A 20,323-nucleotide genomic window follows, 5' to 3' on the forward strand; every position below is an offset into this window, starting at 1 on the left:
CTGAGCGTGGGAGAGATGAGCCCGCTCTTGCCATGACCCCTCGAGGCCGGGCTGTCTGACGAGATGCTTTCAAACACACTATAACGGTGAGGGGACACTCTTTGGCAACATCTCGCAAACAATAGGAAGATTTCACGAGGCCTGTATAAGAGCTGCATCGAGTACCCGCCGGCCATTCGGTGCTGAGGACGAATGTCAATCTTCGCTCCGAAGAAGATATCGTCGGTGGAAACCCCTCCCGGGGAAATTTTCTGAAAAACTCCTCTCTACGGCATGCCCGGGATGTTTTCGATTCGCCTGTGTCATAATCGCACCGACAATCGGTCGATAGCTTCACAGAGTACTAGTGCTTCCAGGTTGCTTGCTGAGACGGGAATGAGCCAGGATCACGAGGTATTGACGTGACTCTCGCGCTCCCGGAAGCTATCGATATCACCGATTTGTTTATCACCGATATCACGATTTGAAGCTTCCGTGACAGCCCTCGAGTTACCCTCGAGGTGCACGCTGCGCTTGGGATCAGAATTCTGGATATTCTGTTCCTAGAAACTTCTGCTCTCGGAAGTCACGGATGGCAGGTCCCCCCCGGACCTTCCATTCCAATCAGGGGCCGAATATTGGAGATTCCGCTCGGGTCGGGCCGGGAAAGGTACAATCGATGAGTTTTTCACTCGATCAGGTTGGAGTTCTTCCCTTTCCGTACTGGTACGGGAATTCAGCAGCTGAGTCGATCCTGTTTTGGGAAAGGGGACTTCAGGTCTATCCGAGTCAAAGCTACATGCGGGAATCGTCCATGTAGCTCCGACAATTTTGTACCAGACTAGCCGTGAGGGCGCTTCGCGCTCAGTAGAACTGTGATTACACCATACCGAGAAAGCTCCACATTTGTCAAAAAACTACGAAAGGAGAAGCGAGTGAATCTTGCGAAAGGCATGCGTCCTCGCAGCTGGAAAAGTATATATTGACTTCACTAAAGCGGTCGAGCATCGATTGAGGAAAACAGACATTGCGATTCTATTCTATGGGGCATTCGATCGTCCTCGAGTCCGGGAGCACCAGTTTCGGGAGAAGCGGAAATGAACCCGCGAAATCCCTAAACGGAGAGTTCTGAGCGAGAGCACTCCAAGATCAACACGATTGGGGAACAGTCTCTTGTTGGAGACTGAAAAGTTCCCTCCATTCTTCCACAAGGCATCCACTTCTACGGCCGAATTTATTGGGCCTCGATCACGCTCCTGTCGTTATATAAGGCATTACCTCCGTGACCGCACAACAGCTATCCCGTCGCATCCGTTCAGCTCCCGACATGGATAAGCTGGTACTCCTACTGTTCCTGGTAGGAATCGGATGTCGAGATGGACCCAGTTTCCTCCAGAATCTCGGGGGTGTCGACCTCGCTCTATCTGAAACCAGGAGCGCATTCGTAGGCGGCACAGTTGTCAACAATGGTTGGGTTCGGACAGCTCCAATCGCAGGTAGTGGGAATGTCTTGCAACAGCAACAACAAGCCGCCCAAAGCGTTTCTTCTGGTCTGAGTGCCTCCGTGGCGGGTGTCGATTACGAGTCGCAATCCCAGGGCGCCCCTCTTGTGCAACCGATCGCCGCAGATGATCCACCCCAGCCAGTGCTCAGCGCTAGGAAATACCACCAATCAGCAATCGAATTATCAACATCTCAGGTAGTCCCCTCGTGGGACGGCGCGAAATATCCCCAAGGCGGTCCCTCCGGATCGCTCACTCCAAGATGGGGACACGCGTATCCATATGATTATGCTGGCGCTTCTGCCGCCGCTCAGGCTCAAGCCCAGGCGGGCGCTCATGGCTATGGACCATATCCGCCGTACGGCGGCGCCGACGCTTCTGCTGCCGCTCAAGCGCAAGCCGAGGCCGGCGCTCACGGCTACGGGCCGTATCCACCGTACGGCGGTGCCGGGGCCTCAGCCGCCGCTCAGGCTCAGGCCGCGGCCGGCGCGCGCTATAATGGCTGGCCCCCGAATCCGTACTATCCGTACTACGGTGGTAACGCAAACGCCAACTCGAACGCTAACGCTAATTCCATGGGGATCACAATTATCAACACGGGCAAGGACTCCAACAAAACAGCGTCGTCAAGGAGCGCGTACCCGCGTCCTCGACAGAACCCGCCGCCGCCACCGATTTCGGGCCGTGCCCCAGCGTATCGGACCGGCGGCTCTCCGTCACTCACCCCACGGCACGGCCATGGACCATATCCTCCCTATTCGGGCGCTAATGCTGCAGCGAGTGCAGAAGCTGAAGCCGCGGCAGGGGCCTATGGCCGGGGTCCTTATCCACCCTACGGCGGTGCGGGTGCCGCCGCGAAGGCTAAGGCCCAGGCTGCGGCGGGAGCTTACGGTCACGGCCCGTATCCGCCGTATGGCGGGGCTGGGGCTGACGCCTCCGCGTCCGCTCAAGCGGAGGCTGCCGCCGGCGCCTATGGCCATGGTCCGCATTGTTTCCGTCCACCTCACGGCAGCGCGGGTGCCTCCGCTTCCGCGTCCGCACAAGCTGCGGCAGGGGCCTACGGCCGCGGCCCGTATCCACCCCCATACGGAGGTCATGCGGGAGCCTCTGCGAAAGCGAAGGCTCAAGCGTCGGCAGGAGCTTATGGTCATGGTCCGTATCCTCCTCCGTACGGCGGTGGCGGCCATGCGGGTGCTGCGTCTTCTGCTCAATCTGAGTCGCATGCCCAAGGAGGATATGGACCGTACTACGGCCGCCGTCGATGAGGTGTCTCCGCCGAAGCGGTACGATTTCGAATTCTCAGGAGGCGAATGGTCATCTCCAGCCATCCGGGGTCTGGATCACATCTACAGTTCTCCCGCAAATAAAAACGAGAGTCGTCCCGGAAACATTGGAGAAATAAAGATGTATCCATTTTCTGATAGAGGGATGTGTACACGATTTAGTAGCGATCGAATAAATATGCTTCGCTTTACAAACTTCACCGGTTGACCCTTTAGGCGGGAATACACTTTTCCAGCGATATGCCAATGCGATGCTTCTCCGACAGTCGATTGGAAAGATGCTGTCTAGAGGCAAGCTGAAAAATGGATACATTTCCTCGGATTCCCTAATTTAGGAGGACCTGGGTCGGTGAATGCCATCCCCGCCAGGAGGGCAACCTACATGTATTCGCGAGAGAAACGCCTTCTGTCCCTCTCACGCTCGTTGGGTTGAGAGTGACCAGTCGAGACGATTTCGAACTGCTCAATCGAAGGAATTCGGATCTGGGCTTTTGTCATCGTGGGCTTCTCGGGCACGCCTTCCTCTGAAACGTCCGAGACGATGTGTACCTAGTCAATGCGAAATGCTACGCTTCGGTCGGGAAAATAATATTGGAATTCTACAAGGCATCCGATTTGACTTCCTGTCACGCCTTCGCTACGAAGCAGCTCGCGAGCGCGACTCTTTAGGCCCGTGTTTGGTTCGACCCATGCACCACGGAACGAGCTTCACCTCCCGAAGCAATGCTCTACATTTCCGTAATCACTTTTCTCGTGGCTGTGAACGAGATCCGAACCGGCGACTGTGCAGATGCGTTAGAATCCAGTGTTTTCGTTTCCGTAGAGACGATGAGCGACCTGCGTGCTGCGACAATGGAATTCGATGCAGCTCTGCATATCAGGCAGTCGACAAGATACTCGAATGCAAGTTGCCTGCGTTTCCAATATGATCTCCTCCGCAGTGACGTTCTAACGAATGCATCGAGCCCAGGGAAGCCGATAAACTTGCCCTATAGGCTCGTTCAACAGCTCCAGTGGTGGAGACCGGATTTGTACATCGTTGAAGCCAAGAACGTCCGGCAACCGTCAGACGTCATCCAGACGACGAGCACCCAGCTGGATCTCAATGACGATGGGTGCCAGATCGTCGAATTGAGCAAAAGAGCCGTCACAATCGGATGCGAAGTGAACTTTGGGAGTTTTCCTTTCGATGAGCATATTTGCAATTTGACAATACGGACTTTCCTGTCTGACAGACGTGTCGTGCAGTGCGTCAGTACGAGGCTGTTCATCGACGCCCGGGTTCAGCTGCACGAGTTCCGATTCAACATCACGGCCATGACGGAAGACTCGCTACAGGACTGGGCGGTCCCGGATCGCGTGTTTAGCGGTTCCGTGTTGCAGTTTCGTCTCCGGCGAGACCCCAACAATCAATTCTTGACAGCACTGTTACCGGCGTCGCTAATCGTGTTCGTTACGATGGCGTCGCTGCTGATGGACCTGAGCGCAATGAGTGAACGCATAACTCTCTGCAGCACCGCACTCCTGGCCCAGTACACCGAAATAACCGGGGTGCGGGCGGACCTTCCACCGATATCGTATCTGACGACCGGTGACAGCTATATGCTGGCCTGTTTCGCTATTTGTCTCATCGTGACCGTCGAGAGCTGTCTCATCGAGAATCTGAACTCGGAAGAAAAACGAAGCGCCCTGGGTTTCGACGCGGAAACTTTGAAGGATGAAGCGATTGTTCACTCGGCCTTAAGTCAGACCTTGAGCTCTGCGGGGCAGAGATATTCGGACAAGGTCAAAAGGAATCGAAAATTCGGAGGGGGCCGCGACGGAGGAGGCGCGGCAGGAAATCCCCCGACACCCCGTGGGAACTATATGACGCGTCTCCGAGAGAATCGTCTCCGGCGGAAGGGCGAATCGACGAAGGTTAGAGAACCCATCGCCTTCATCACCCCGTGGAGCGGAACCCCGCCGATCTCCTTCCCGGCAGGTCTGAATCGAGCGTGGTGGCAAGAGGAACGCCCCACTTCTCTCGCGGGAGAGGTTTTCGCCCGCCACGAGGAGACCCTGAAGCTCGAACAGCTGTACACCCTGAAGTATCAATGTTTCCGCGGAGGCCTTGCCTTCAAAGTCGATATGGTTTTCAAGATCGCTTTATTTCTGACCGTTGGCATCTCAGGTTTAATCTTCTGGATCAGAGTTTCACAAATGAGAGAGAATGAAGGTTATGACTATATTTTCGGAGGAGTCGAGATCCGTCCCTAGAAGAAGTGATTCCTCCTTGCTATCCCGGGTCTTGATTTTCGTGATTATATACAAACTTCCACGATGGTCAGTACTATGGAGGCGGTGTCTACTCCCCGAGAATTCAAAGGTCGAAGCTTCTCCGAGACTCCCGGCAGAAATTAAACTCGAAGATGTCTGCCTAGAAATTGTAACAACATAAGCAACCCTGCCTCAACGCGTCGCAATGGAATTTCTCCTCATCGGGTCCTGTCTCCGAAGGGAGAAGAGCTCGTTCTGCAGACCACCGCCTCAGAGCAACTGAAGTTTTCGCGCCTATCATCAGCGTATGATCGCCGTCGGCAGCTGCCAGGCAATTTCGCTCGCCGTGTGTAGGTATTTTCCTCCTGATGTCCGATTGAATGAAAGTCATCCGAAGGGGATGGGGATACGTCGATAAATACATCGATATCTAGAGGTGCGACGATAAATCGAGACCTACATATATGACAGAAGATTTATGTGCGGTCGATAATTTATGTGTGTGTATTGTTCATTATCTAGCCTCTCAAGAGCGTTCTGCAATTGAGGACATAGGAGAGCGAGTATCTCGAGAGGGACTAGAGTTTCCATTCCGCAGAACCTTCCTCCCGAACGGTTTATGAATGTACGTATGTATGAGCGATTCGTGCCGCGGTCATGCGAACGCTCTATCGACTGAATTTGACTTCGGTCGAGGCACTTCTCATAGAGGCGTACGAGAGATCTATGCTAGTGGGTCCACGAAACATGTAGGACAGCCGTTTTTTCTGAGCGAAAGCTGACTTGTCTCGAAACAAGACATTCGATTCCCAGGCATAATTTATAGAAGCTCGATCACGCGCTCGCGGGGATAAAAGCTACGTCCTCCAAGATCGCGCTACAGCTATCCCGTCGTGTTTGCTGAGTTGGCGACATGGATAGGCTGTTAATTCTGACGCTCCTCACCGGACTGGGCTGCAAGGATGGGCCCATATTCCTCCAGCACCTGGGAGGAGTAGGCCAAGTACGGTCCCAGGATCCAACGCAAGCCGACTTCTCAGGCGGCGACGCCGGGCCATACGCCTGGGATGAGTCGCCCGCAATGGGTGCAAGTGCGAACGAGGAATCGAACAACGTCTTACAATCGACTCAGGGCTTCGCTCCGATGACTTCTGGCGACATGTCTCCCGAATGGAACGCTCCGAGTGATCATTTGACGGACGTCGCCTACGGCGAGCCAATCCAAGATGATGTCCCCTTGTCGCAACCACTCGTGACAGGCCCAATGACGCAACCAATCGCGACAGGCCCAATGACGCAACCACTCGCGACAGGCCCAATGACGCAACCACTCGCGACAGGCCCAATGACGCAACCACTCGCGACAGGCCCGAACGTGCAAGAAGTCGCGCCAGGCCCAATCATGCAGCCCCTTGGCCCAGATGGCGGCTCTGTGCGACCCAATCCTCCGGTGGGCGTGCCCGTGCAGCCTGCTGGACAAGCCCCGGCACCCGTGCAGCCCCCCACCCAGACTGGCCACCCCGTGCAACCCGCGCCGATTGACTCGCCCATGACCATGTCAGCTCTGGCGAGCCCGTCCGCGCCTGCACTCGCTGCAAGAAATTTATATTTGCGGCCGATGTACGGCGCTCCTCGAGGTTCTCTCGTTCCCCGTGCGCTGGCCGGGCGACAGTTCCGGCAGGATGCTCCCCGAGGGCAATCACTGAGCGCGCGTTGCGGGCACTACACTACGACCACAGCGCGTCCGACTCACCCGCCGCCACCACCACCACCACCTCCGCCGCCTCCCCCACCGCCGCCTCCACCGCCGCACCCGGGCGCATGGGCGAATGCGAAAGCTGAGGCGTCGGCGAACGCGGGAGCCTACGGCTATGGTCCCTACGGCGGTTGGGGAGGCGCTTCCGCCTCTGCCAAGGCTCAAGCCGAAGCAGGGGCCTACGGCTACGGTCCGTATTACGGTTACCGAGGCGCTTACGGCCGGTCAATCTCACCGAGGAGCTCCTTGTATCCACGTTCAGCGTACAATCCGGTCGCCGCCGGCCGCGAACAGCAGCTCCTCAAAGACGGTCCTGCAGTGCCATCGCTCACAGCAAGGTGCTCACATCCTCTCACGCCTGTTAAACCCAGACCCACACCTACCAAGCCCAAAGACATGACTCCTGCGTCAAAAATTCTTCACTCCAAGTACTATCCGCACCCAGGATCTTCTGCACATGCAGACGCGCAAGCTGAAGCCGCCGCAAACGCCTATGGCTACGGTCCATATGGTCCATTTAATGCGGGCGCTTCCGCCGCAGCGAGAGCCGAGGCTGAGGCGGAAGCTCTGGCTTCTGCTGCCGCGTTGAAGAAAGCTGAAGCAGATGTCCTGGGTGGCGCTTCCCTGTACGGACAAACCCCGTATGCCGGTCTCGCCGAGGCTGCCGCAGCCGCGAAAGCCCAAGCGGTGGCTTTGGGTCCCTATTACCCCATCGGATCGTACGGTGCCCTCGCCGGAGCCTCTGCCGCCGCAAAGGCCAAGGCCGAAGCCGCGGTTTTAGCGGCTGCTGCCGCCGAAGCGAAAGCTGAAGCCGCAGCTCTGAACGAAGCTTCTTACGGACCGGCCTCGTACGGCGGCATCGCGGACGCGGCCGCCGCCGCGAAAGCCAAAGCCCAGGCGGGAAGTTTCGGTACCTATCGCGCGGTCGAAACGTCACCGTATGGCGGTCTCGCAGGAGCTTCCGCAGCCGCAAAAGCGAAAGCCCAAGCGGCGACTTGGGGCGGCTACCGCTCTGTCCGAACGTCCCCGTACGGCGGTCTCGTTGGATCTTCCGCAGCTGCGAAAGCGAAAGCCGAAGCAGCAGCGGTAGCATCTGCTGCCGCAAAAGCAAAGGTCGAAGCAGCGGCGGTAGCGTCTGCTGCTTCGAAAGCGAGAGCTGAAGCGGACGCGGTGGCTTCCGCCGCTGCGAAAGCGAAAGTTGACGCGGCGGTCCTGAACAGCTATAACCACTACGTACCAGCCTCGTACGGCGGTTTCGCAGGAAGTGCCGCCGCTGCCAGAGCCGACGCCGGCGCGGGGGCCTTTGGCCATCTCTACGGCGGTCGGTCAGCCCAGCCCAATGGTGCTCGAGTCAATCTTCCGGCGCAGCCCAACGGACGACAGTCTCTGTATGCCCCTCCGGCCAACCGCCCCGCTCCACGGCTGATGAAACGAAGGATGGCGATGTTCGAGCAGCAGCAGTATAAGCAGAGGAGACCCAGCAAATCGAGAAAGACTCAGAGAAGGTCGGCGGCTCGCGATCCTTCGAAGCAGAACCAATCTAGGAATTCGAGCTCCAAAACAGGAAGGAACAAGCATTCCAAAGCAGAGAGCGAGCCCGTCGAGGGAGCGGACGTCTACCAGAACGGAGGATCTGAAGGCAAGCTACCGGAACCCTAGATGAGAGGACTCGCCGATCGAGAGATCCTTTCGAGCAATCGACTCGGTCATTTAGTTGAGGAGGTTCAAAGATCCGTATCCTAGGGATGGCATAATAGCCCCCAGCCAGCTTTTCGAAAATCCACAGTGTGTCATGCCGGTGTTCATCGAATTTGCTGTCTCAAGAAGTGTATCGAGAGTCCCACCGGGAATTCCCGGACGGGTCGGTGTCAGAGTCTTCCCCCGAGATTCTCGCGGTGAGGGCCCGACTGCTCGAGAGAATTCCGGAGCGTAGAGTCAATGTCGAGGCATTTCGACCTCGTTTCCCCCTCATTGCTCTCTTCACAGGAGTTCCGTCTCGATTCGTCGATCTTCTCGGGGTCTATTCCGCCAGAGAAACTTCCAAATTTAGAGCGAGGGAATATTAGGTACAGCGGAGACTTATCAAATCATCGTTCTGGCATGTGTAGTCGGGAACGCGAAGCCTGTGGAGCGCTCAAAACGAAAAGAATCGGGTCACCGAAGTGCCGCGTAGAAGGATCTCTCGCTTGGCTGCTCTTTCGAATACTTTCGAATTTTGTGGAACCTTCCTGGCCGATGATGGAGCCCTGGAACTCCGATATCTTCACACTCATAAATGATCGGTGGAAAATTCTGCTTCCTCATACGGTTTCGTTTTTCGCTGAAGTCCAATAAGCAAGCATTCTTCTACGCGTCGCTTCGCGCACGCGATACTTGAAGTTTAGAGCTTGGAGTATTTCGACCGTCGGAGTTTTCAGGGACATGACTTGGCTACATCTCAGGATTCGAATACGGTGTGAGTCAGAAATTCTCGATCAGGTGCGAGTCGCTTTCTGGGAAGGGCGAATTCCTGGAAGTCCCAGAAACATCACTCCGGAGCGAGCTCGACCGTACATGGAGCTCTTCAAGGGGAAAAGGGCATTCGGAACTTTTCTTCCGCCAATGCAGCGGGATCACGCTCAAGATATAGTCGCTGGTATTTCAAGCATTTTGCTTCAAGCGATATCAGCCGAATCTTCCGGTGATTGAGGACTGAGTCAGACTGAAATTTTTTCATTTATCCGTTCTCGGACAAGGCGCGAGGCGCTGTGGAGTTTGAGCTCTCGAAATGGGTTAGGGCCTCTTTCCTCCCTCAGCCGAAGAATCCACTGCCGGGGAAAAATGCAAGCGAAGAGCGCAGAGCAACTCCGGTTTCGGAAATCATGACTGCTCCCGGATGTCAACGGCACATCAGCGCAGTCGATGCGAACCTGAGAGTTAGTCAATGACCGTTCCGGCCCCCTCCGCTATCAGGTCGGCCCCTGGGCCAATCGTCTAGGAATTTGAGACACAAGCTTCGGGAAAAGCGTGGGAAAATCATTGCCTGGGGAATCGCCCCGTGTAGCCGACTCGGGAGAGAGCGTCATTCCTTAGCGCAATCCCCGAAGAGTTCTTCCTGATCGAACAGGCCGCCGAAGATTTACCATTCTGAGCTCCTCATCGCTGGCATCCTATGACAGCGTATGCAAGACCGAGTGCATACGTGCATACTCACATTTCTGTCCTCTGGGAGATCTCTGACGGAAATTTTTTCGAGTAAGAACACCCGTGATAGTGATACCGATGAGGTTGGGGGACGCCGCGCTCGACGCAGAGGAGCTGGAACTTAGTTAGAGGCCGAGCCATCGGCTGGAGCTTCAGAGAGACAGCGAATTCGATGCCACACCACATGACTTGCAGATATCCCGTTCCTACGCAGAAATTTCGGGTCCGGAATTCAGATTTCGGGCTCAGTTGGCTTCTGGCTTAATTGGGCAGGGCATACATCCGGAGGATTGCAAATTACTCGTGACCAAAATATCTTGGGGCAGAATCGCACAAGAAGCCAATTCCCAAGGGGCGGGAGTCAGATCGGTTTGACCCCGCTGAGGGCGATCCCCCATCCATGTCCGTCTGTCCGGGCAAAATATTCATCAGCATGTTACCGTCTATGACGTTCGACTTTCCAGATCGAGATGAGAGAATCACGGCAAATCGATTGCCGCCATCCCGAATGAAGGACTCGAAGGGAAACGTGCGGAAGAGACGAGCGCTGCAGCAGGGTAGGAGAAGAAGAGCCGAAATCAGCGATCCTGGCATCGAGTCACGACAACGACCCGTAGCACAGGTTTCATCGAACTTGGAAGAACACGAGTCGGGAAGGATTATCGAAGGAAAACCCAGTGAAGGAAGTTCGTCGAGTGAAACCGCAGAATCTCGAGGCGAGGAATATTTCGAGGAGACTCCCCACACAGATGTCGATGGAGGGAGTAAGGACTCTGAGTCCGAGGAGAGTAGCCAGGTGGATATTGACGACGGTGATGAGAACTCTGTGTCCGAGGAGGTCTCAGAAGATCCGTCACAGTCAACTCTCGACGAAGACTCAGATACCGAAGAAGAAGACGAGGAAGCAACCGAATCGGATATCGTCGAAGGATCTTCCGGATCGGGGCTCGATGGAGGGGATCCTACGGCGTCTGCCGGTGGGGACCCAGATGAGGCTCTGGAGGATGAAACCGCCCAGCGATACCCTCCAGATGCTTTCATGGACCGCCAACCAGGTACGGGTCCACTCGGAAGATCTCCATCTGCTCTGATTTCAAGATCTCGTCGCAGCACCAACGTGAAACACCCGTATGAAATCAGTCAGACCGAATCCAAGGAGCTAAAAATTCAGCTGGTGTCGAGAGTTTCAATGAAGAAGATGTTCCCTGATGGAATGGGCGGCTCTCCGAATGAAAGTGCTAAAGGACCGTGCGTCGTTGCTCTCCGATTCCCTGGTCGAGACTCAAGGCGTTCTGGCAGTGGGCCCCCGAGTCGTTCCGCTGTGGCACCGTCGAGTGAAGATCGGGAAGGTGCGAGAGGACCATCCAAAGATCGACAAAACCTCTATGAGACAGCGGCTCCGGCGCATTATGAAGAGTCATTCATAATCAGATCGGAAACCGGGGGAGACGCTGCTGATTCTCGGATTGAAGGAAAAACCTCAAAAGTGGATCAGAAGATCACCAGTGTTGTATCAGACCATGAACACTTGCCTTGTTTGCATCATCTCGCTCCACCAACCCGTAGCCTATCCGAAGGGAACGGAACGAATAATCTGACAGAAGAGTTCGGAAAATTCGATGCTCTGCCGACAGCTGACCAGTTTGGATCATCCTCGAAACCTGGAATCCCGGAGCCTGGGATTACAGATCCTTCGTCCGGACCGAAAGACTCTGATCGAGCGCTGGAGCCTGAAAAGTCGGAAGTACTACAGCGAGAGGAATCGGCTGTATTCCATGAGCGGGGAAAGTCCGATCCTTTCCCGCAGCCGAGGAAGCCCGATCCGGTACCTGATCGGGTGTGGAAACCCACAGGGATTGATGCATTGAAGGAGCGCGGTAAATCTGATGGCCTCGCAAAGACGGAGAAAACCGTCTTGGTCGGCAAGCCGGCGAAAGCTTTCTTGGTTCCTCAGCCGGAAAGTTTTTTCTGGAAACCAGGAAAGTCTGAAACGGTCTCCAAACAGGAAAACTCTGTCCGGGAGCCTTGGAAGTCCATTCAAAAGCCGGGCGAGTCTCTTTCCAAACTGTGGGCGTGGGAGTCGTTTCCAGTCCGGAAGCCGGGGAACTCGGAGTCCTCTCGGCATCGGAGCGAGTCAAATAAATCCGCGCACGCGAAGAAATCAGGATCGGAGCGCTGGAAGTCGCTGAGGAAGTCAGAGCCCGGAAAATCTAAATCGTCCCGGAAAAGATATCCCGTGTCCGGAACCAGAAACAAGGTGCCTGATAGGCGAATTCAAAGGAAGAAATCTAAAGTCGATTCCTGGAAGACCTCGGGCAAGCGAAGATACAAAGAAACGAAGAGCAGGCAGCCCCAATCGAGCGGATTCGCCGAGAAAAAGAGAAAAGCTTTCCGTGACCCCACATCTCCTCCGAGAAGGGTGAAAATCATAAAATTTCTTAGGACCACCATGACCCCGAAAAATGCGTCGGGCAACACGCAAGGATCCCCACGCGAGCCGATCAAGGATGGGACTCCTCCCGAATCGTCTTTCCATCCGCACGAAGGCGGATTCGGCAGCGCTGTATCAGCTCCCGGAGCGATTAGTGAACTCTCCAGCCTAGTCGTAGGATTTCCCGATTCTAGATTCCTCACGGCAAAGAACCCAATAGAGTTCGCTGCAACTGAAGGATCTGCGAGACCAGGCTCACAGGGAGGAGTTCTCTTGTCGCCACCCCAAGGTCTAAGAACTGATGAGCAATCGCACTTTGCCCCAAATCCAGGTTTGCGGCCTGCGTCCGCCGACATATTCAAATCCGAAAAAACTACAGACAGTGTGCGAGGTTCTGTTAAGACTTCCGATGACTTGGTACTCGAGGGTCAGCGATCAGATGTTCCGGGAGCGACTACGGAGCTCAACGCAGAGGGGGTTCAGCCCAAAGCTGGAGCTCCCGATGAGTCGCTCGGGCCCGCGGTGACGACACTCGCCGGACCTCTCGAGGAGAGAAAAGAGGCTCTAGGAGATGATTCTCATAAGTCGACGCCGCGGGAATTAACGGAAGTTGGTGCACAAACGTCGGAGTCGTCTTCGGGGATGTCCCTCCCGGACTCGATGGTCTCAGAGGCAAGGAGGGGAGAGAATGACCCGTCCGTGACCCCAACAGAACCTGCCGAAAGTGCCTCCCCAGAGGAGAGCAGATCAGGGTCGGATGTGGACGAGGCGACAACGGAAGAACCCGCGATAGCGCAAACCCCCGCGACAGAGGACCCGGCAAAACTCTCGGATGACAAAGTTGGTTAGTTCTAGCATACGCAGTATCGTCGAGGTACTTTGACTGGCCAGATTCAAGTTGACGTATGGGCAAACCTTTCGCTAATATTTTCCTCCTCTCCACAGTCGAGATCTTCAGGAGAAAACTGGGTCCCTCGTTTCCCGGACTAAGGCAACCGCTCATTTCACCGAATACCCCGAAGAAAGCAGGGAGAGGCTAGTTTCCCGATTCCCCTAGCGCATACGTCAGAGAAGGACTGCGAACACGCAGCCCGCCCCTGTGCCTCGACTTCCCGAATTCGAAATAAACTCATTCTGATTTTACGTGGAGGGAACGGATGTTCGTCTCTGTCTGTCGGCTCGGAACCGTAGAGGTTCGAGGACAACGGGACACAGGGGCAATGAAACCCGTGGACTGTTGGGTCGAGATCGGATAGAACGTCATCTGCCATTTCTCGTCGGCTTCCCCTTGTGAACTTCTATCTTCCGAGCTGAACTATTCGGCTTGGGGGAGCTCCTTATGCATTGTATCGATCGGTTTGTCGAATGGATTGTCGAATTTCACAATAAATGCCTCGCGGCATCAAGAGTCCCCCGCAGAAAGAAACTAATTAACTTCCCGAACCTTATCTTTTATTCATGTGACATAATATTACTAAATCGCTAGCGACGGACTCACAAGCTCTTCATGTATGCTCGGTGCTCGAAATCACATTCCCTCTTCGCTCTCTCGGCTGTTCAGGGATCGAAACGCAGGCCGCCTGCCGCACGAACGGCAAGAGCGTCGTCGCGACTAAGCACGTTCGCAGGGACCTAGGAGAACTTCTGCTTTTTACAGAGAAGATCAGAATCCGTAGGTTTCCAGCGGAGTTTCGAACCTAGCGCGTGTTGTAGGTAGCCAGCTCACTATACGCCTCGTGAGTTGAAAGTTTTCCTCGTGGGAAAAGTTCTTGTTGCCAGCTCATGGAGTCTTCGAGAGGGAAATAGGGGATTACCCTGATTCCCAAGATGCTTGAAACGCTCAGAGACGCTTTTTGGGGACTTCTCATCAGAGTGTGATGATCGCGATGCGCAGCAGTGAAGGACCCCACATCGCGAAGAACCTGTCGGTCGCGGTATGGCCAAAGGCTAGTTCATCGCGGAAACCGATAGGCGATCGCATGCCACAATCGTCAGAGCTCCGAAGGCATTTCTTGACCGAAGCCAACGAAACCGAAGAGGATTGAGGTAGTTCAGCTCTCAAAGACGGGGCGAGATTTGAGGAAAATCATCATTTCCAATACTCATCTCAAATTTTCTGTTCCTCGTTTCTCCTGGGTCTAATGACAGAAATGCAGTCTCTTATAGTGACTGCGAGAGTTGACTTGTCTTCGAGCGAGACATTCGACAGAACAATTTATTGAGCCTCGATCACGTATTCGCTGAAATAAAAGGCATCACTTCCCGGAGCGCGCTACAGCTATCCCGTCGTGGTTGTTCGCTCGACGACATGGATAAGCTTGTTATGCTCACGTTCCTTGTCGGATTAGGCTGGGAAAATGGACCTAATTTTCTACATCATCTATCTGGCTTGGACCAGGCCCGATCAGGGACGTCAGCAGTGTTTCCGAGCGGCGCGGAAGCGCATGGTGACGGACAACCGTTTCCGTACAGTTCTGATGGAAAAAAAAATCGAACGACGCTCTGCTCGCACGGCAGGCTTTCAGACCACTTGTACCTATGATGGCTCCCAGTGGTTCATATACTATGAGTGACAGTGTGGACAGTGCCAACTACGGCCGACGATATCCGCAAGTCAGTCCCTCGATTATGTTGCCAGATCCGGAAAGCCCAGCAATTCAATCGCTCAATCCACGATTGGGACCTGCGTCGGATCCTCAGGAATTTGTGCGCGGGGGTTATAGAGGCGCTGCTGCTCGGTTGAATGTAGTGCCAAGCCTTCAGGCCGACGCTGGCGGTGAGTTCTTATCCCCTCCGGCTTCACTGACATCGATGTATTATCCGGACGCAACTCAAGACAACCTCCCAGTACCGGACGGTCCTCATGACCATGCCGAGCCTCACGGTGATTCTTCACCGCTCACGTATCCCGTTGGACCTCTCCCGCAAGACATCCTCAACGAGGAATCCCTGACCTTAAGGAGTTTGCGTCGAAGTCCCATCAGTCCCGAGCAAGAGTTCCTGCACGGCGCTACACCGGTGCAGTCGCTAACCGCGAGGCTCTCACATCGCCCGTATCCGCCGATGACACTTTCGGACTCATCCGCTTACGCGAGAGCCAAAGCTGAGGCTGAAGCAGCGGCTTACGGTTCCTACGACGATTACGCTTCTGCCGCTGCGAAAGCTGCAGCCGAGGCGGAGGCATACGGCTACGGTACGTACGACGCTTACCTCGCCAGTCCAGGTCTTTCCAGTGATCTCGAGAACTCCTTGGAGAACCTACGCAAGCGATCGGCCTACAATCCATTAGCTCTGGAGAACGGGCTCCAGCCCCTACACGACGGGTCCTCGATGCAATCGCTATCATCGCGGTGCGGACATCATCCATATCCGCCGACCCCACGTCCGTACCCGTCTGCGTGGGCCAAAGCAAAAGCCGAGGCCCAGGCCCAAGCGGGGTCCTCTGGCTACGGCCCGTTCGGGAGCTGGGGAGGCGCTTCTGCTTCTGCGAAAGCCCAAGCTGAAGCCGAGGCCTACTATCGCAATCGGTATCGAAGTCGTTCAGCCCTCCTCGCTGCTCTCCAAGCTCACCCTTCGGCTGCTTCGGTCACGTCGAGAGATTCGATCACTTCTGCTAAAGACGCGCCCGGCGAGCCGTTGACAAAAGGGAGGCTGTCCATGCGCGAGAAGCAGCAGCAGGACAGCCAAAGGGAGCCGAGTGGGTCCTACCTCAAAACACAGAAAAGGTCCGGCACTCGTGATCCGTCGAAACGTTCTCGAGCGAAGGCTCCGATTCCGAGATCCTCTAAAGGCAAATCGTCCAAGGGGAAGCAGAAATCCAAGAAGAAAGGCCAGTCCGACCAGATCGGTGGAACTCAAGGCAAGTGATCCGAAGAATTTCAGGGCGCATCAAACGCTTATCCTTACCTCGTGATCCCCTCAGTGAGTCTCATAATGACACTCTGCCGTGGACATTGTCAGGTTTGATCGGACGAGTCAATGAATTGCTTTCCAGAGCCCACAGAGACGACCGCACTCAGCTCAACCCCGAAAACGGAGGCGGAGACATTCGACGGTAAATTGGGATCGAAATCGGAACCGGACGTAGAGAAACCATCGAATGAGGAAGAGAAGGGTCGAACCGACGACGAGCTGAGCGAGGACGAGGAGCAGGCCGCCAAAATCATCGCTAACGCCATAAGGGAGGCGATACAAGAGGAATACGGCGAAGATACGTCGATTGACGAGATCCTTAAAAGCAAGAAGAAAGTTCTGGAAGAGCACTTGAAGGCGTTGCGGGACGAACGGTCCGACTCAAAGGGAAAGCCCAAGAGGAAATCTCCATCGAACATCACAGAGGGTGCGGAGTTCGACGCGTTCGATGACGAGACCAAGGAGCTCATCGAAACACTAGCGGAGGTCTTACGCGAGGGACTGAAGGAGGAGATGAAGAACAAGCCCCCCAGCGATCCAACAGCAAAGGAAAACCGAACTGGGGACGAGGAGGAATCCGCGGGGAAAGCGGGAGATGGAAAATCGGGGAACTCTCTCAAGTCAACCCCGGAGCCAAGCGGGAAGGGGCCGTCAAGTCGATTCACGGAATCTCGGGACGAGAGAGAAGAGAACGGGGTTGACGAGACGGATACGGATTCGGAGAACGAGGACTTGCTGTTCGACATCGAATTGGAAGACGCTTCCCAATCGCCCGAAACAGTTTCGGAAAACGAAAAGGGGTACGAGGAGCCGCGAAAGGACGGGGATCAGAACTCCCAGTCAGAAACGACCGAGAAGCCAGGATCGAGTTCAGAGCCCGACAGGAAATCTCCATCTGAGCAGAAGCGAAGAGATCGAGCCCCGGATCCGAAGAAGAACGCGGTTCCTCCAACCTCATCTGAGCACTACGTAGGCACTCAATCCGGAATGGAAGTCTCGACCGAGCCCTCCGTGAGGGGTGACCTGCTGGAGGGAGAGACTGAAAAGAAAGAGAAACAGGGCAAAGAAAAAAAATCAAAAAACAAGAAACCGAAGGCCGAGACGGAACCTCGCAAAAAATCGCCGTCGGCTCCGGTCTCGAGATCTCGACGGAGCAAGGAACCGACTGGGGAGTTTGAATCCGACGAATCAGAGTCTGAAGAAATAGAAATGGATTTGGTGCCCAACAAACCCAAAGAACGAATTCCGTTCGACCAAGCCTCCGCAAGGCCGGGTCAAGCCGGGAGGCTCGCGGATCTGCCGGGGCCGGGGCCGCTTGCTCAACTTGCACAAAAACCGATCCCAGGTGCCTTGTCGTCTCAGATTCCGGGTTCTCGACCTTCGAAGCTCGTTCGTACACCTCAGGATTATCGCGCCAAGCCTCCAAGACGGAAGGAAGCGCTTTCAAGTCGAGGAGAGCAAAGCTCAGAGGACTCCAGCCAGTCCGAAGAGCAGCCACAGTACTTAAGCGGAGCGAAGGGTTCCAAATCGAGGAGCGACGATTCCGTTGGCCACATGGCTCTCAAGACACCTGATGACAAGAGAGCCCGCTTTCAAAGTGAATTCGATAGTCTCAAAGATAAAATTGCCAACAAGAAAAGCTCATCGGAACCGAGTAAGCAGAAATCGCGAACAAGAATGAAATTCAAAGGCTCGAGTGGTAAAATCCATCCCGGGTTAACGACCCGGCCCGCGGCAGAGGGCGAGCGTGGTGCGCTGTCTAAAATTAAAGACTTCGATAGAGGAACCCCTCACACCTCCACACAGTCGGATGAGAAATCACCGCGTCTCATGTCGGAGATCCATGAATTGGGAAACAAGCTCCATTACAGGTCAACGACTCCGGAGTCGGCGGTGAGCTCACCGGGTGCTCCGTCGGGACAACAAGAGGGAGGTAACGGGACCGTGCGCAATACGACATCCCCGGCATCAGTCGAAAGCACACCGGGCGTCATATCCAAGATTCAAAATCTGAAGAAGGGCTTTCTCGACAAGTCATCAACTGCAGCCACTGCATCAGATCCTCTGACGAAGATAAAAGGTCTAGGTGAGGGCTTCGTCGGTAGGACAACACCGTCGGCTCTACAGGAAGGTGTATCTAATGCAGGTTCCAGAATCAGAGCCATCAGTAATAACATCAAGGACAAACTGACGTACCAAGCACCGAATAATAGCAATGAGCTGGAGGATTCAAGCGAGAGAGACGACCCGAGTCCTACAAGACCGAGTCTGGCCCCAGACTCGCTGTTTGCATTGAAAAATTCAGAGGAATTGAAAGCACCGGCTCCGAATGGGGAGAAGGACCCATTGAACGGCATTGGGGGCGAGGGACTCCGGAAGGCGATCGGGGAAAAGAAACCGAGCAGAAAGAAATCCGATTCCCCAAAATCAGCGAGCAAGAGGAAGTCGGCGAAGAAGAAAAGCAAAAAACCTCTCCTCTCATCCGAGAGCTCCAGAAAGAAAAACAGACGAACATCGAGGAAACCATTTCCGAACGAAGAGACCGATCGGAGGTCATCGCCTCCAGACGGACGAAATATCACGCAATCGGATGTATCTCGGTCAACGCCCGGAATGACCATGACTGTCTCGAAATCGCCCAAGGATGACAGCAGAGCTGAACTCAAGAGGAAATTCACCGGTAAGCCAGGGGTGCAGGCAGGGAATGAGTCTTCCAGTGAGTCGCAGCAGAGCTCGCAGGAGGACTCGTCGGAAAGGCCCGGGGGGCAAAAGTCCACAAACAAAACGACTGTGGAGTCTCCTCCGCGGGGGAAGGGAACAGAAACATCCCGTGTGAGTGGGGGAGAGGGTTCCACGACTCCATCTTCGGGTTCTGCGGGGAAACTATCATCGACCCGGATCAACGGGTCGGGGGACCGAAGGCCCTCCAAGACTCGCGCTCCACGGTCGGAGAACCGCTACGGGCCTCGCCTACACCGAATAAGAGCGGGGCGGCCTCGAGTGCGGCCCCGGGTCTGCTTGAAACGTCCTCCGGGACTACCGCTCTGAAAAAAGGCAGACCATCCTTGGGGTCTGACACGAGCAAGGGGAAAGCATCCCCTGGAGCTTCCCCAACGGCGCCCTCGACACCAGCCGGCGTATCCGCAGGGAAGAAGAGAATAATACCTGGAGAGGGAGCGAAGGTACTGCTCAAAGCTTCGGCGGCACCTGGCTTGGGTCGCACAGAGTCTTCGCAGTCGCCATCGCTGGGCGGATCTAAGAAATCCACCGGTGATGATAGTAGGAAGAGAAGTTCAAGTCCGGCCCTCAACCTTCCGCAATCCACGCGCAGTCGACCGTCGGGAAGCACGAGGCCCGCGTCTGCAAATAATAAGAAGAGACCGGGACCGAACCGAGCACCATCGAAACCTGGAGTCCCCCCTAACATCCTGAGAGCGTCGACCCGCTCTCCTCTAGGAGCGGATGCTACCGGCGCAGGAAAACTCCGCACGCAGAAACCTGACAAGAAAGAGCCCGACACGGAGGAAGGGGATTCGATTCTCAGCATATGTAAGTATTAAGTTGTCCTGAGGAAATCTCGGGAAACATGTAGAAGATTCGAATCAACGTAGCTTCGGGAGATTCGCTGACGATTCCACGTTCTGTTTACAGTTAAAAACCTTTTCTCCTCGAAGAAGGAAGCCAGCAAGTCTTGAGCCTCCCTCGCGGCGCATGAGCGAAACCTTAGCATGTCTGGGATCCGCATTCAATATGTCAATGTAGAATTAACAGTGAATGTTCTGAAAACGGCGTGTACCTTCGAAGTGGTCGACTCGACGAATAAAATACATCTGTTCCTGTACATATTAAGGAAATGATACTTTTCGTCTTCATCACCTGCCTGCCTTGAAAGTTTGCTCGTCTCGGGGCCGATTCCGAGGCTCAAAGTTCTCCCACAGGTGACATCCGACGTCCTCGCTCCGAAGGTCTGTCGTAAAACTTCGACAGCCACAAGGATTCGCCGCTCCTCGGACCGGAATCC

At 55.0% G+C, this 20,323-nt stretch overlaps 3 protein-coding genes across 3 annotated transcripts; all 3 read left to right on the plus strand.

Annotated features, from left to right (window-relative positions):
• Positions 1-1,306: 1,306 nt before the first annotated feature.
• LOC108864906 (skin secretory protein xP2-like) lies at positions 1,307-2,746 on the plus strand. Its single transcript, XM_018641358.1, has one exon. The coding sequence runs from the start codon at positions 1,307-1,309 to the stop codon at positions 2,744-2,746; it is 1,440 nt and encodes a 479-aa protein (XP_018496874.1).
• A 3,187-nt stretch (positions 2,747-5,933) lies between these two features.
• On the plus strand, positions 5,934-8,435 carry LOC108864909 (proline-rich protein 36-like). The gene has a single exon (XM_018641363.1). The coding sequence runs from the start codon at positions 5,934-5,936 to the stop codon at positions 8,433-8,435; it is 2,502 nt and encodes an 833-aa protein (XP_018496879.1).
• A 1,957-nt stretch (positions 8,436-10,392) lies between these two features.
• Positions 10,393-19,997, plus strand: LOC108864912 (treacle protein-like). The gene is made up of 5 exons (XM_018641367.1): positions 10,393-11,014; positions 15,029-16,249; positions 16,385-18,982; positions 19,759-19,851; positions 19,954-19,997. The coding sequence occupies exons 1-5, from the start codon at positions 10,393-10,395 to the stop codon at positions 19,995-19,997; spliced, it is 4,578 nt and encodes a 1,525-aa protein (XP_018496883.1).
• Positions 19,998-20,323: the final 326 nt, after the last annotated feature.

The sequence above is a fragment of the Galendromus occidentalis genome, unplaced genomic scaffold (assembly GCF_000255335.2).
Source record: "Galendromus occidentalis unplaced genomic scaffold, Mocc_1.1 scf7180000075744, whole genome shotgun sequence".
Classification (NCBI taxonomy): domain Eukaryota; kingdom Metazoa; phylum Arthropoda; class Arachnida; order Mesostigmata; family Phytoseiidae; genus Galendromus; species Galendromus occidentalis.

Coding starts and splice junctions, on each gene's coding strand:
- LOC108864906 (XM_018641358.1), top strand. CDS start 1,307: ATGGATAAGCTGGTACTCCTACTGTTCCTGGTAGGAATCGGATGTCGA.
- LOC108864909 (XM_018641363.1), top strand. CDS start 5,934: ATGGATAGGCTGTTAATTCTGACGCTCCTCACCGGACTGGGCTGCAAG.
- LOC108864912 (XM_018641367.1), top strand. CDS start 10,393: ATGTTACCGTCTATGACGTTCGACTTTCCAGATCGAGATGAGAGAATC. Junction 11,015..15,028: donor TTTCATGGACCGCCAACCAG/GTACGGGTCCAC, acceptor TTATGTTGCCAG/ATCCGGAAAGCCCAGCAATT. Junction 19,852..19,953: donor GGATTCGATTCTCAGCATAT/GTAAGTATTAAG, acceptor TTCTGTTTACAG/TTAAAAACCTTTTCTCCTCG.